Raw genomic sequence first — 16,508 nt, 5'->3', positions numbered from 1 at the left:
CGTTGGACCATGTGTAGCTGAGCGTATACGTCACATTATCGAGATGTGGTCGTCCAATTTTGGTCAGATTAACATGTTTCCATCCATTCTAAAAGTCAAGTTTTGGTTGGACTAACACATGTATTCATGTATTTTTTTTTATTTTCTGTGTCATGTAAATGTGTTGAATGAAAAAAAAATGAAAACATTTTCAAATAAAACAGTTCCAAGGCGGTCTCAAACTTGGGTCACATGTTTCTAATTTCTGGGGCTTTGTTTGCTGCAGATCCAGAATTATGTCCTCTGCATTCGGTCTTTGCATCAAATATTGCCTTGGCCAGTGCATCAGGGCACCAACCCCAAAGGACACCTCGAATAAATCTCAGACAACGAAACAGCACTATCTGACTCCCAAAGGAGTAAGAACGGGTTTGTACTTGAACAGTGACTCATTTATGTGTCAACAGAGCTTACTGATGAAACATAAAGGTCCCATCATGTCATGTAATGTGGTCATGTTGATAAATCCATTCAGGAAATTCCATTGAGAGACAGGTGGTATGAGATCTGAATGATAGAGACAGACAAATTAGTCATCTTTGCTGTGATGAATCCTGTTTTTGTTTTGTTTTGTGCTTTATCGAACCAAAAAGCTACTAAAAATCCACCTCAAGACAAAAAATATATCTTATTTCTAACAAGTTGTTCCGGTAACTTCCAAAACTATAATAAAAAATAATGGGACAACTCGGCATATAACTCGTAATATAACCAAATGTTAACCAAAGAGATGGTGTTTTAGTAAACTAAGACATTCTAAACTTTTTTTATTTTATTTAGGATTTAAAGGAACAGGAATAGGCTGACACAGCGCCTCTGAGGTCATCCTCATACTGTACATGTATCTGACTGATGTAAAAGCAGTCGAGTCATAACAAAGTGGTGAGAAATGTGGTTGCTTCATCTGCTCAGAACACATCTTTCCAAAAAAGTCTGCTAAACTGAATATTCTTTAGATCTCAGCCCACAGGTGTCACAAACAGCACAAACAGGACTGCAGTCAGGCCGTTATTTACAATTATATCACCGTGACAGTCTTGATATGATAAGACAAATTTGCATTTTTTGCCAAAAAATGCATCCTGGAAATACAGACTCCCAGCTGGACAGTGTGGGCAGCGTGGAAGAAAAGCATCTTTCCTCCTCACGCATTTTTTAGACCTGTTTTTAAATTAATTTAAATTATTTTATTTGTTTCTCTTTATATTCTTTTATGTATTTTTAATGCTTCTTACACTCCCTGCTGCAATGCTTTTATTTTATGTAAAGCACTTTGAATTGTTTGTACATGAAATGTGCTATACAAATAAATTTGATTTGATTTGATTTGATTTTCTGTTTGATGCAGATGAAGGAATCAGTTACTTTTGGTTTAAAAAAAACCCCAAAAACATTTAATCCTAATCGCCAGAACTCTCTGTGGGATAAATCTCCTTTATTTCCTTGACATCTGCGTCATGTCAAGTGCAGCATGTGGGAACTTTTTTGCCGTGTTTATGAAGCAGGATAACAAGAGAGAAAAACAAACGAGCGTGGAGAGACACAACACGTCCTCTGAATGGAGACCGAAGGTTGAGCCCAGCCATCAACACCACCGTTCACACACCACGCCCCCACAAGTGCAGACTCTGCACTGCAGCCGTCACGCTTCAAATCCCAGCCCCAGTCATCCTCTAAGAGGATCAGGTCTTCTATATATACACCCTCCACAGGTAGCCTCCCTGAACTAAGCAGATTACTGATAAAAGATTCTGTGCAAACACAACTCAGTGTTTCAGGGAATGCACCAGTAGGACTGCTCTATTTTTAGATCAGGTCATCATAAATCATAAGGAGTATTTCCAGCTAGTTTTAATGCCCTCTGTCATTTTTCAAATTTCAAAGCCCGTGCAGGTCTTTCACTGTCAGTGACTCATTGTTCGTAAACTAAGTGTCGAATAAATTATAGCCAAAAGGTCAAAAGCAGGAGCGTACAGTTAGAGGGCCGAACCCAGCTGAGTGCATGCGTGCTTGTGTGCGCGATAGGAAGCCTTTGAGGTGGTGGGATGAATGGTTTGTCTTCCTGGAGCCAGTGTTGCAGGATGGGAGGGGAGCAGGAAGCGAGACGTCAGAGGATCGCAGTTAACCAGGAAACGGGCTGCGTGCTGCTGGGGGTGCCGATCCAAATCCAGAGTCCGAGCCAAGCGCCGCACAGTTAAGTCTCCTGGCATCCAAACACATAAAGCGACAAATCTGAGTCACCTGCTCATGACACATTCATTTTCTAATGTTTCATGAAGCAGACGGGATGGCGGAACCAGGAGAATGAGCACATCCTTAACCTTTCTGAAACCGATTTTTACTAAAAACGCCCCTCTCGGCTCCCCTGAGTAGCTTGAAATAGAGGTTAAGTAGATATAAAAATACTCCAAATGAGCAAGGGGAAAAAAAAACAAGATATTTATTTCAGGCTGCAATGACAACAGACATGGTGGCTTTAATAAATTTAGGACATCAATGTGACTGTAATACTCGTAGTTATATCATAATAGAAAACACCCCAGAGGCTGCTGCCTTTATTTTTTTATATCTTCATCACGAGAGAGCAAAGGCACTCCAAAAAAACATGTTGATTCACTTTGATTAATGTAACAAAGTGGCTCCACAGCCCTCAGAAACGGGTCAAATAAATCAAGTGAATAAAAATACAGATTTAATTGGTTGACCACGTGTCAACTTTATTTAAATACTTACAAGCTCACCTACAGTGTACAGTTAGAAAACTCCCCAAAGACAGTAGAGATACTGGTCAAATGTACAAAGTGAGAAAGAAATATATACAAAACAACAAAACCATTAACAGAAGGAACAAATCAACATTTAAGTTCACGCCTAACACACCTTTAAGTGACCTGACAGAAATAGCCAATAGTGAGTTATTTATTACTCTAAATCAAAAATGAAGAAATCGTCATCTCTCCTCCTGTTTGAAGACTGCCTGCATCCACTGAGGTGAGTAGTAATCACATACCTGCCACATACATCATCATACAATTAAAAAAATAAGCCAGGAAGTATATTTATCAAAGTATAAAAAGAAAAGAAATAAATAAAAATGATCAACATTAATACAGGAGACGGTCGATCCTGAGCTGTTGTACAGTCTGAACCTCCACTGGGACCCCACGGCGACACATTCTGCTCGTCCTCGCCCTCAAATCTGACCCAAACGCTCCGGTGTACGGATGAATCCAACAGTGGACGTGTTCGATACCCTCATCCTTACCGTGAATGCTTTCAGTGTGCGCTTTTTCTGCTATAAGCCTGTGAGCATTTTCAGTGACAAGCAAAGCTAAAGCGACAACTTAAAACGCAGGTCCGAATGCAGTTTATGATTGTCAACGCGCCTCGAGTCAAAACCTTCTTCATTTGTAACGCAAGGCGGCAAATTATTCTGTTCCTCCGAATGCTTTCAGAGATCTGCAGCCAAGCTCTGAAGGATCACTTTACGTTCTTCACAAAAAAATCCTCTGAACAGCAAAATAACTTAAAGCACAATAAGTAAACCAAAGAATCGGATATTGAGATGAGAAGACGACGTGTCAACAAACCAAGACAACAGGATGAAATGTTGGGCAGCAGAGACAAAGAACAGTGTCGTTAAACGTCCCTGCAGCGCTCCTGACGCCACGGCTAACGAACAACTATCACCGCAGAGCGCCGTGATGTCAGTCATCAGTCTGAGCAGCAAACTCCTCCACGAAGGTCACAGCGAACGTTAACAAATCTATAAAACAAAGGATCTACAGTGGTTACAGAGGCAGTACTGAAAGGTCTCGGGTTGCTTCCTATAACAACAAAGTCACCTTTTTCTTGGTGAGAGATAAATACCTGAAATTAAACTGTGTATCAACAGCCTGGGGAGCTAGAGACATTAAAAAGTATTAATACAAGCCTCAAAGAAAACAAGCCGGCAGTGCAAAGAAGTAGAAAAATAAATACTAAAAAAATAAATCAAACACAGAATATAGACGTGGGTTTAGATATTTGCGACTATTTCTCCAGAAAACAGGACATGTAGAGAAACAAAATGTATGCTTTTTTTATTTGAGAAAGCTTAGCAAAAAAAAAATGATGAGGGTGCTAAAACAGTTGCCTCAGTGCTGCTCGTTTAATCACAGAAACAACATAAATAAGCAGTATTTCGTTGGGAAGAACTGTGGTGGAAAAAAAGGGAGAGCTATTTCATTAATTCTTGCCAAGAGCATCTCCTCCCTCCAATTATATACAAGTGCAACAGTATAAAGAAGATTTACAGAAATATGAACTAAAATAAAAAGGCAACGAAACAAGATGAGAAGCTAAAATGTTCATTCCATATAAATGTGTTTCTGCTGCTGTCTGAAACGAGAGAATACATCTTTTTATACATCAATAAGTCTGCTTAAAATAGAGAATCTAACTTTAAACCTTTCCCGTTACCCGAAAGTCTGTGATACGATCTGAATCCACAACACTGTGGAAAAGTTTGTGCGCGGGGATGAAATAATGTTTGAAGTCGATTTGATCAGAAAGGTTTGTGGTAACCAGTCTTACAGGCAGCTGCCCCGGCGATCTTCTGGGTTTCCAAAAAATCTTAAAAACGAGCCCACCACATCAGGGTCTCTCGGGTTGTGGGGTAGGTCACTGACAGAAGGGTGAGGCTGTGGGGTCAAAGCCTTTGAAAACGTCCTTCAGAGAGGCGTTGTCCTGCTCGGTCGCCGCCTGCTCAGACTGCACCGGGCTGTTTCCTCCAAACGGGCTGCCCGTCCCGCCAGGCTTGGCGGCCTGCTTCACAACCCCAAACAGAGTGGACACCGGCAGGTTGTGGACGCCTGCGGGGCCCTGGTCTGAGGCAGCTCCTGGAGCACTCGGACCCCCAGCTGCAGCACCCCCAGCTGCAGCAGACCCCCCCTGGGCCGTGGAATTTGGTGAGGGTGCGGGCTTAGGTCGAGGCCTGTTATAGCTGTTATACCTATCAGTCCCTTGTTCTACACTTTTCTCCGGCTCAGGTTGGTCCAACGCAGACTTTCGAACAAACAGGGGCTCCTTGGACTTGGGTTTACTGGTGGAGTCACTGGGTTTGGACTCTGTGCTGGCTGAGCTGGGGGAGTTATTAGAGCCACTGCTGGTACCAGGGCTTCCTGGTTTGTTAGTCCGAGGGTCATACAGACTGATGCTGCTCAGCACACTGGCTCCCCCTGGTGCCCCGGCACCCACACTGCGCCCTGCCCCACCTGAGGAGAGCAGCCTCGGGTCATAGGGGGCGATGGTGGGAGGGGACGGACAAGATGCTGTTGCTGGAGACGTAGAGGGAAGAGCGGGAGGCGCGGGCTCTGACGGTTGCTTCAGTGATGACTTCTGTGGCAGGAGACGGGGGTCGGACGCGACTTTGCGGGCTATCCGGGGATCGATGGGTTTTTCTACAGGTGCAGGCGGCATGGGGGGAGACGGGCCTAACAGAGAAATGGGGGCAGCGGGGTTAGTTAAGAGAGGAGGGGGTGGAGTTTGGGACGGGCTGGAGTTCACAGTCTTCAAGATTCGGGACAGCAGCTCAAAATCTGGGAGGGACGAGGATGAAGAGGAGGAAGAGGAAGCGGGGGGGTCCACGGAGGGAGCGGGCTGCAGCGGGGGAGGCTGCGAGTGAGGGAGTGACGTGTGGAGCTGCTGCTGAGCTCGAGACAGACGTGGATCTATGGAGGACACCGGCGGGATGCCCGGTGGGAGAGGGAGGAGGTCCTGCTTTGGGATCGGGAGCGGCAGGAGATCTTCAGGGGACCACGTGACAGTTTTTGAGAAGGCTGGCATGTGAAGAAGAATGTCCTTCTTGATGTGGCTGAACTGCTGCAGCTGGGTGCGCGGGTCTCTCAGAGCCATGCCCATGAGCGGGTCCAGAGGAATGGGCACAGGTTTATCCCTTAAAACTCGCTCCGTTTCCTCCTCCTCCGCTGCCGGGGTGGTAAGCGGCGGGGGCTTGTAGACTAGAGGAGGTTCCGGCTTAGGAGCCGGAGGCGAGTGCGAGATGGATCCTGCTGAGGTGGCAGCAGCGAGCCTGGCTAACCTCGGGTCTGCGGGCGGCCCGGAGGAGGACGGAGCTGCTGCGGAGTGAGCGGGGTCGGATGTTTGGCCCGACTTGGCCAGACGTGGATCCCGTGGGTCTCGGACCAGGCGGGGGTTTGCTGGGCGAGACAGAGGGTTGGAAGGAGGAGCCTTCTGGAGACGTGGGTCACTCGGAAGGCCGTCGGACTTCTGAGGAACCTGGGTCTGTTGACGGAGTGTCTTCAAGATGGAGGTCACGCTACCACCGCCATCCTCATCCTCACTGGAATACCAGTTCCCTGAGTCGCCTGGAGAAAGAAAGGAAAAATATATTTGACTAACCTTTAAAGAATCCGTACAGACATTATATCAGAGGTTTCTGCTGACAGTTACTGGGAGCATGATCAGTGGAGCAGAACAATTGCATTAACTAAAAGTCAGTAAACTGTATACATTTCACAGGGATGGAAGTTGCTAATTACACTTCCTCTTGTTTCTGTAATGGAGAATTAACATATTGTCAGAACTGCCAGATGTACAAGGATCACAAGTACTGGCATCGAGTTAAAAAGTGGAGCCACACTTGCTGATGTACAGTGATCATCACTGTACATATTTTGGCTATTGTTAAATGTTCATTAACAATAGCCAACAAGCCCAAATGTGATCATAATGTGTAACTGTGAGATTGTTTTGATACTTTAAATGTGCTGCCGTTAATCCACAGTCTGTTTGGACGATCTATTTACACCGTAAAATATGAGAATAATATACTTTATACCCAGCAGAGGGTTTTCTTTACCTTCAGCATCCTTACTCTTTTCTGCTCCTCCTTCAGCCATCCTGCGAGCTCGTTCCTCCTCCTCCTGCTGCTTCTGCTGGATCCTCATGAACAGGACGCGCTGGGCAGGAGGCAGAAAATCAGGCACAGAGATCCCGCCCTGATTGGCCGGGGCTCCGTTAGCTGAGCTCTCTTGGCCACCCGACTGACTGCTAAACTTTCCTGCTCTGTCGTCCATGCCGGTAAAACCCTGGTAGTTGTCGCCTGAGAGGGAACAGCGAGCACTCGTTAGTTTGAAAGTATATTGTGTATTTGTCTGTTAGTTCTCTCTGGGCTTTAATTCGCTCTCACCTTCTTGCACCACTCCCTCCATCTTCATACCCTCCTGCTGATTGAAGAAGTTGTTGAAGAAGTTTCCTCCCCCCTGGGGAGGGCCTGGAGGCATTGCGCCCCCATGTGGAGGACCGTCACCAGACACGAATCCCCCCATCATGGGCGGTCCGCCGGGCCCCATGCTGGGTGGGCCCTGGTTCATGCCGAGGTTGGGGCCCATGTTCTGCATGTCGGGGGGCATCATGCCTGGAGGGGCTGGGAAACGGGGGGGAATGGCACCCGGGGGGCCTTGAGGACCAGGAGGTGCCGTTTGAGCTTGGGTCCCACTGGGAGTCTGGCTTCTGGTGCAAAAGGGAAAGTGTGATTTAAATATCACACAGACCTTTTTTAAATCCAGGTTAAAAACATTTCTGTTCTCATGTGTCTATGCATGAAATGTGCACGATATCTTTTAACTTATCTGGACTGTTGCTTTTTTTTAAATTAATTTAAATTATTTTATTTGTTTCTCTTTATATTCTTTTATGTATTTTTAATGCTTCTTCCACTCCCTGCTGCAATGCTTTTATTTTATGTAAAGCACTTTGAACTGTTTTGTACATGAAATCTGTTATACAAATAAATTTGATTTGATTTGATCTTTCAAAAAGAAACTGGGAAGAATCTCCCTTTTTTAAAATTTACAGTTAAATGATGAACATGCCAGTTATACGTTCCCCCTGCTGACTCTCTATCTACTACAATAATGTGTGTTGTGTCTATAGCACAAATTAAAACATTTATCTTTACTTGGGATGAATAAAAGTAGTTGTTGGATCATTTAAACCAAAAACAGCATTACAACTGCATCTTCTCACTAACACACAGTCCCTCCCTGTTGTTTCTCATCTTTCAGTTCACTAATGACTATCTAACAGATGTTAGAGCTATTACAGATGTGTGGCCAGAAGACTAGAACTAAGCACTTTATATTTTATGTAGAATATAAAAATGTTGAATTGCAGAAATATTGACTTTATCTCTTACCTAACAGCCAGTTTATGGGCCAGCTGTCCTGTTGGCTGAACTTTAATCTCAAACAATGAGGGGATCTTCTTGCAGCCTCCCCCTCCACCACCAGGAGGTGGGGGACCCATGTGAGGTGGAGGGCCAATGGGATTTGGGGGTAACCCTCCTTGGAAGGGACTTCCATCAGGACAATGGATAGGTGGACCAACACTGGGGTTGGGTCCAGGGACGGGCATCGGACCTGGGGGACCCTTGCCACCTATAGGGATCTGATTAGGTCCAGGGGGACCCCCAAAGTCACCAGGTGGAGGCCCGCCGAAATCTCCTCCCCCCATGTTGTTGTCCATGGGAACAGGCCGAGGAGGAGTAGGTAGGAGGCCAACTCCAGGAGGGGGTTTAGGGAGAGGGTCTATCCCTTGCTTCCTCAGCTCTTCGACCTCCTTCTCATCCTCAGCTCCTGCCTCTGCATCCTCTGAAAGCATCTGCAAAGCAGGGTCACAGAAAAGCCCACTGCTGACTGAATCTGACACAAACAACTACAGACACTTCAATAACCCGAAAGCCCCAGAATTCAGCTATCTCAATTTATCCCAAAGTAAAACGTGATGATGCTATACAGTGGCTCAGAGGATCCCACCTTGTTGAGCAGCTCCCGGGTGTCGTCATTGAGGTCTTCGTGGGAGAACATACACTCATCTCCATTGACACAGTTCCCCGTGGTGTGGAACAGCTTACAAGGGAATTCACGTATTTTGGGAGTCAAGGAGGAACACATGCAAAATGTAATAACTTTAAACTCTACAAGAAGAGAAAAACTCAATTCAAACAAACACATCATTGTTTATATTCCTACAATTCTCTTGTGCTAATTAAGGATCTCGGTGTGGGTAAGAGTAAAGGATATCGTGCATGTAAGGACAGTGGTCGGCTCGGGCACAGAATCCAGTGATGTAGAATTTGCACAGCTCCTTCTTCTTTGGCAACTCAATATCGTGGCTGAAGTTGCAGTGATCCCCCTGGTGGTGGAAAAATTAAATTAAAGGTGCACATTCAGAGGATTTTTCACCTAAAACTCGTTCCTTTTCACAGCTTACTGCTATCTAACTTTTTATTTCAAACTGAGGCGTCCTGAGCAGTGTGGCGCTGGGAACGATCTGCGTCGCATTTGAAGTCCAAAACTAGGAAAACGGTTTTGAGACTGTATTTTCTAAATTTAAAATTGATGATAAAACGATAGCTATCGAGGAATAACCTTTCCTCGATAGCGATATGAAACATGGTCGATATACTTTTCTAAAGATTACATTCATTCATCTTTTGACAGACAACACGAACAGCCAATGACAACGGGAGTTGCGCCGCGCTGAACCAATCAGGTGGCTGGAATAGAGCCATGCCAGCAGCTAGTCGTGGCGTGTTTGTTTGTGCTGCTGCAGCCGTATAAAAACAGAAAATGAGAACGATGGAAGACGCAGCCCAACGCGTAAGGGATGACATTGTTGATAAGAAGGGCCCGAAAAGTATATCGAAAAATATATCGTGATATGACTTTTTACCATATCGCCCAGCTCTAGTTACACCTTAAAAAGGTGTAAAAGTCACAATATTTCTTATACTAGTTGGTAAAAATTGAGTCAACACACACGTTTGATGCAAATGTGAAGCAAATTTATGTCATCTTACCCAGGTGCATCTCCCCTCGATGTAGTACTTGCAGATGGCCTTTCCTTTCTTATCCTGGTGCTTTTCATTCTGATTCCTCCGTCCTAATCCTGGTCCGTCACCTCCAACACCGTCCTGAATGACACAGGACCGGTAAAAGCACATCAGCTCTAACTGCCTAAAATCAGCGGCAGTACACTTCAGTGAGATCTGATATCAAACACTAAAGTTGTACCCCGTTGTCCATGTCTCCGTGGTCATCATCATTCATCATCATGTCTCCTCTTCCTCTCCCTCTGTTTCGACCTTTTCCTCTAATCATACCCCGGCCTCCTTTGCCTCTGCCTCGCCCGCGGCCTCCTTTACCCCCTGGAAAATAAATTATTAGAGTGAGAGAACTGCTGTACAACATTCAAGCTTAATGTGAAAGAAAAACTAGAAACACACAAACCTCTGCCTCTGTCTTTGGACTTTTTGTACTGATTGAGTTCCTTTGAATAGTCATCGTAGTCATCGTCCCCCATGTTGTTGTCGTAGTCGTCTTCTCCGTACTGTAAGGACTGTCCCACAGTGATGGTCAGCACTAACTTCAGCAACAGCTTCAAACAACTTATAACAGACTTCTGCCTGAATAAATAATTGCTCAAAAGCTGCATGTCTGCCTTTAACTTGGTTAACTGTTGGAGCTCCTCAGCAACAGGAAGCGTATGCTAAGTATTATTCCACGAGTAGAAAAATGATCAATCTTCCTATGAAGACCACCCTGATTTGCCAAATGAGGATTATCGTGACCACTTCCAAATACACAAAAAAAAAAAAAATCACAAGATAAAGGAGAATAACATGTTGTTTGTGAGATGCTGAACAAAGTGGGAAGACAATAAACTCACCTCCATTTCATCTCCGTAGCCGTCGCCATCATCGTTGTCTCCGCCCATCTTTACTCCTCCGATTCGCCCTCCTCCTCCTCGTCCTCGCCCTCCTCCTCTGCCTCTCCTCCCTCCCCTCATTCCTCCACGACCTCTCAGGCTCTTCATGCGACCTCTGCCCCCTGCAGAGACACAAAGAGGGAAAGTAAACAACAGCGAGCCACGGAGGCAGCAGAGATCCGCCGTCTACGACTTATTCGTGGAATCTGGATTGATAAGAAACCGCTGCGGACCCACCTCGTCCACCGCGGCCGCCTCCTCCCTCTTTGGCCTTGCGGTACTGGTTAAGCTCCTTTGTGAAATCGTCATAGTCTTCTTCCACTATTTCTTCATCTTCCTCCGCCTCAAAGTTTTCCTCTTCATAGTCATCGTAGCCTCCGTAGCTCTGTTTATCCATCTTCATGTAACCACCTTTCTTTGGGCCGCCATAGCCCCCGTGGGACTGAAACAAAAAGCGACAAATTTCACAGTAATAAAGTACTCCGCTTTCCAAAAAAACACAACAAATCTGAGCTCCGGACGAATGTCGGGAACTAGTGTGAGTGTGGAGAATGCTTGTTCTTCAGACTTACAGGAGGAGGGTACTGAGGACTGTACTCTCTGTACTTCCTCTTCTCACTGGGACTGTAGTCAGAGTCTTCACTGAAGTCTGAATGGTCATCATCAGAGGAGGCATGACGCTGGGAGAAAGGCGCCCCAACGTTAGACAATAATTCTTAGATGAAAAAGAGGATAATGGTGAGGGTATTTTCAGCTCGACACGTGCTTGTACTCTTACTTTATGCTTAGATTTGCGTTTCTTCTTCGACCTCCGCTTCTCCCGTTCTCGCTCCTTTTTCCGCTTCCTCTTGCGACGGTGGGACCTCTCGTCGTCCGACTCGCTGCTGGCGTGTTGCTCCTTGCTTCGCCGAGGCCTCTCCGCTGTCCCTTCCCCTCCTGCTTCACCTCCTCCTCCTCCACCTGCTTCATCTACACCGTCTCCACCTTGTCCCGCTGCAGCAGCCACACCTCCGCCCACTTCCTCCTCTTCCACTTCTCCCCCATCATCTTCCAACTCGCCCTCCTCCAGTTCTCCATCTTCTGGCCTGTACATTAAACCCAGCACGTGGTAAACAATCACATACGTGCGTGTGCGTAACGGCAAACGTACTTTTAATCGTCTTCCAGCCATTTGTTACGTTTCAGGACGCCAATTTAAAACAAACATGAAATACTGATGCAACGGCGAATAAATGACATGAAAAACGAGTACAGAGACTTGGTCAATCAAACGAAAAACCCTTTTTAGTTTAGTTTATGGTTTAAGCATAGCTAATCTACAGCACTGCTAATTTAGTTTCCTATGCCACGAGTACACCAGGGTTCAATAAATATATAAATACAAAGCAACTCAAGCTAAAAACACGGGCTGGAAATATATACGAAATAATGTAAATATTATATAAAAACTAGGCTCAGAGCAATCTGTGAATTTGTGATGTAAAATCTAAATTCTGGGGGCCAAAATAAATAATTTTTAAACTTTTATCCGATTTAAACTGTTACAGATTTCTTTCCTGCACAGCACTTTAAGCTTTTATCCGTTTTTATTATGAGAGAACACGAGACGAGCGAATATTTGACTCCAGAAAGTACGCACTCTGGTTGGAAATGCATGTTAGGGGTTATAAGAGATTGTTTTCCGTGACTCTTCCGAGTGTATTTACACAGCGTCTGTTTAAACAGCAGCACACAGCTTTTGCACACACCTTCGGATATAAATCCCCTCAAACAGGGTAAATAAAAAATATCTACAGTGGCCTTGTACGTCAGCCAAACTGATGACAAGGGACACAAAACATGTGGATTAATGAACTACCTTCATATAGGCTCACACACCTTATTGTAAGCATGTAATTAATATAATCAGCTAAAAAAAGAAGCTGTCAGCACAAAGAACCGTGAGCTAGTTTTCAAAATGTCACAAACAGCGACAGCCTTCAGATCAGGCCAAGACAAGCATATAAGCAATTCTGTGTTCTTTTAGTGAATCGTGTTAAATTAGTGTTCATCCAGACACTCAGTCAAGGTGAAACCACCAAAACACCAGGCTGGAAGGAGCTCCTATTCTTACACAGGATTTGAGGGGCGGACGGGTGTTTAATGATACGGTGTTATTGTGGCCAGCTGCTGGGCCAGAATCCAGACATGACAGAAATCCGTCTAACTCCTCCAAATGTCATTAAAATCCAAAACCACAACCAACTGCTAACCACTCACACTCTTTGCATGCTTAAGACTGGTGTTTGGGATATGTTTTATGACAAAGGCAAAAGAAGCAAAGTTTAAAAACAACAGAGACAAAGTATTAATCCCCAGCTATTTGAGTAGCAATGTTGCAGCTCTCCCACAGAAGGCAACACCCAAAGTAGGTTAGCAAGTACCGTCTGCAGCTGGCTGCGGCTGAGACCTGAGGCCTGATCGATTCGGAGAGGACTTAATTTACAGAAATGATGACTGCCCGACAAGACTTGACAACTCAAAGACAGGTTTCGTCTTACGGTATGCAGAGCAGGTGGCGCATTCGCTTGGGAGGCAAAAACTAAACCCAAACCACATCCTAAACGTATCAGCTTCCTCAAAACAATCAATCTTTAAAATCTCTGCTCAGTCTTGTTCAAACCTCAGAAACACAGCCACCAGTAAAAGAGAATTAAAACTAAGTAAACAGCTGTGTTTCCTTACAAAAAAACGCCACAATCAAATCATTTCAGAGGTCGAGGCCACTGCTGAGGCTTTCAGGGGCCTGCTTTTTTTATTCGGACAATTTTGCTATTTAAATTGAAAGTTTTATGCTAAAAAACCTTCTCAAAATGATCAAGTAAACAGGCTTTTTTAAAGAACAGATGTCAATATACAGCCTTTAGATTATCACCAGCCTCAACTAAGTTATCTACTTTTTGTTAATTTGCACAACCCAGAACAAACAAAAGATGACGTCATATTTTGGTCTGATTTGATGTTTTTAAGGGGGAAAAAAACTCCTTACGTTTAAAATGTTGTTTCTGAAATAGCGGAGTTACTTTTACCTCAGCTAAATAGCTGTTATATCCATTGTTTTCTGAGTATAATACCTCAAAGCGGAAGCGCAATATAGCAACAATCCTCGCCTTTTTCCAAACTAAACACTGTCTCTGAATCCAAAGCCGACTGAGGAGTATCATCTCAGTACCCAAATCACTCTTTTACTGGCGCAGAGACCAGTCACAAGGAAACCTCTCATGTCACAGTGGAAGGCTCTCTTATCATACATTAGCACAGGAATTTGGCTGCATTATAGAAACAGGTTGTTGCGAATAGGGAGGGAGGGGGTGGCAGGAATTCACTATGGACAGAAGCTGGTGGCCTCTGTGGCCTGTCGAAATGTTATACACACATCACCTGCTGCCAACAATGTGCCAGTTAGGGGAAAAACTAGAAATGCAAACAAACACCACCCAGACATCTCAATACTCAAATAATCCCAACAGGTCAGGTCAGCAGAAACTCTCGAGTTAATACTGCTTGCATCTACCAAGAAAAACTTCAAACTAAACAGACCGATCCAGAGGGAAAAACCCATTATTTACTAAACCGAGACCCTACTTAGAGAAGCACAGAGAAGTCTAGGTCTATGCCATCCATGTCAAATATACCAAAAAGCTTCCATTTATATCCATGAACACTCCATCAAACTGTAAAATCTATTTTTAAAAGAATAAAAAAACCTTTCTAGCACACAGCTGTGAGAAGTTCAACAGAGAACATGATTAATCTGCTCAGCTAAGGCTTTACCATGCATTATGGTACATTATTAGCTCAGTGGATGAGTCCATAACTCCATTAATTATATAAGCAATGGGCCATGATTAAAATGGGGAATACTTACTGTGACAGGTTTTCTTCACATTTTGCATTCAAAACCATTGAGATCAAGTTTTCCCTAATCTTTTAGGGGCACTAGTGGGGTTTGTGGGACTTGGAAGTGGGGCCAACTATTTAGAGCAAATTTGCCAGTTGGGCACTGTGGAAAAGGGAACTTTGTGTTTGACTTGAAACACTACTGGGATGCTTTGCAGACGTTTTAAACATTTGAGGGACTTTTGTGGATGTTTGGGGACGAGGCAGTGTGGGCTCGACTGTGAATAAAAGGGACATGTTAAGACAAATATCCATCAAGCATCGATCACTCGTACAATTAAATATTGAAATACATAACAGAATTAAAAAATGTAAATGTAAAAAGCTAAAAAGAGCTAAAAAATAAGCTTCCTTATCTAAAGTGCGTAGTTCATTTAATGACAGCGGCTTCGCAAGCCAAACGAAACCGTTTTTGACGAATTGTGAGATTCATTAAAAGCCTAAAGTGACCAGTTATCCTTCGTGTTGCCTTGAAAATAATAGTTATCGCTACAATAAATAAGTAATTCGGCGTCCATACACACTAATAACCGCAAATTACCATCGACAAAGTCATTAGCCGTTAGCTTAGCCTTTATCGAGTTACCAACTGAATTCGTTGGCAACATTAGCTAACAAGCTAGCGTTAGCATTTTAGCTTTAGAACAGGCCAACGGTTGGCAAAAGACGATCGCTTGGATTTTTTTTTTCACCTGCGATATTTCAGCAATTGTCACTACGCGCACACGTACAATTAAACTAACGTTAATTTGTGTACGCTTCTTAACGATGGGCAAGTAACTAACCGATGCTTTATAATCGTTGAACTGGCAATATGGAAATGAAAGTATAAATGATGAGCTGTTTCGACCTAATCTTTTTCCATTAGACAAGTTCGCTTCAGTCGATTGATCGTTGACTGTGACAATGTAATAAAAAACAGGGAATAACGTTATTCCAGGTGCTTTTAGGCCTCCAAGTTGGCGTTGTCGTGTCAACATGGCCGTTCTCTTTACCTCTGTACTCGTTTTCCAGAAAAGGCGAGTTTAATCCCTTTGACAGAAAAAAAGAAAAAGAAACCCCGGGCTTTTGTGTAAAAGCACAGGACAAATAAATAATTTCATTTAAATATGATTGTAGAATTACTCGACCTTTCGTCAGTCAGGAGACTGTTGTGTTCGTGGTTGGTAGTTGGGGAGTTTGGATGGACAGTCATGCTTTCCACAGCCATTTCCTCTACCTACATTGAGGTGCAAAAAATTACAAGTCGACACTGGAATCTACTGGCTTATGCGTCACTTCACTAGGATCTACTTGTTTTTGTTTTAGGAAGAGATTCAGTTCATAGAAGGCAACTCTCCACTACAGTTGTAAGAGAAATTTGCTGAAATTGAATCCTGACGTTCTCCGTCCTACTGTAGCGATGTGAAATGACGACTGACTAACTTAAAATGGCCGACAGTCTTCTCCAAAGTGAAAGGGGGCGGGCTTTCCGAGAGGGAGATTATGACGTGGCACCTCACGGAAATTACCGAGACACAAGACGTTAGTATAAATGGAATCCCTGAGTTTGACTCGCAGGCGCAGATGCCGGTTAAATCGTAATAAAGAGGATGATTTGGTCAGAATAAATCTTAAAAGCTGTAAATGACTGAAAACGATTTATATTTAAAGTATTACACACTAACGATATGAAAAACGATTAATATAAATGCAATCTGCACGGCCACAAAATTGGACTTCCACATTTTATTGGTTGCTAAACATCTTTAACAGACTTT

The 16,508-nt window shown here is 44.0% G+C and overlaps 1 protein-coding gene across 3 annotated transcripts; it reads right to left on the bottom strand.

The window, feature by feature from the left end:
- Positions 1-2,455: 2,455 nt before the first annotated feature.
- On the bottom strand, positions 2,456-16,164 carry zc3h4 (zinc finger CCCH-type containing 4). Of its 3 annotated transcripts, none has more exons than XM_075473006.1 (14): positions 15,879-16,164; positions 11,588-11,894; positions 11,382-11,489; positions 11,047-11,251; positions 10,771-10,931; positions 10,332-10,440; positions 10,116-10,249; positions 9,902-10,015; positions 9,123-9,234; positions 8,856-8,965; positions 8,237-8,700; positions 7,229-7,551; positions 6,899-7,141; positions 2,456-6,404 (listed from the first exon to the last, which is right to left on the bottom strand). In XM_075473006.1, the coding sequence occupies exons 1-14, from the start codon at positions 15,956-15,958 to the stop codon at positions 4,702-4,704; spliced, it is 4,173 nt and encodes a 1,390-aa protein (XP_075329121.1). In that variant the 5' UTR covers positions 15,959-16,164; the 3' UTR covers positions 2,456-4,701. The 3 variants fall into 3 exon arrangements, with proteins under 3 accessions (XP_075329121.1, XP_075329122.1, XP_075329123.1); XM_075473007.1 differs by having other exon boundaries at positions 7,229-7,548; XM_075473008.1 differs by lacking the exon at positions 15,879-16,164 and adding an exon at positions 14,717-15,859.
- Positions 16,165-16,508: the final 344 nt, after the last annotated feature.

This window comes from Odontesthes bonariensis, chromosome 9 (genome assembly GCF_027942865.1).
Source record: "Odontesthes bonariensis isolate fOdoBon6 chromosome 9, fOdoBon6.hap1, whole genome shotgun sequence".
NCBI classification, from domain to species: Eukaryota; Metazoa; Chordata; class Actinopteri; order Atheriniformes; family Atherinopsidae; genus Odontesthes; species Odontesthes bonariensis.
This window is presented reverse-complemented; position numbering and strand designations above follow the sequence as displayed.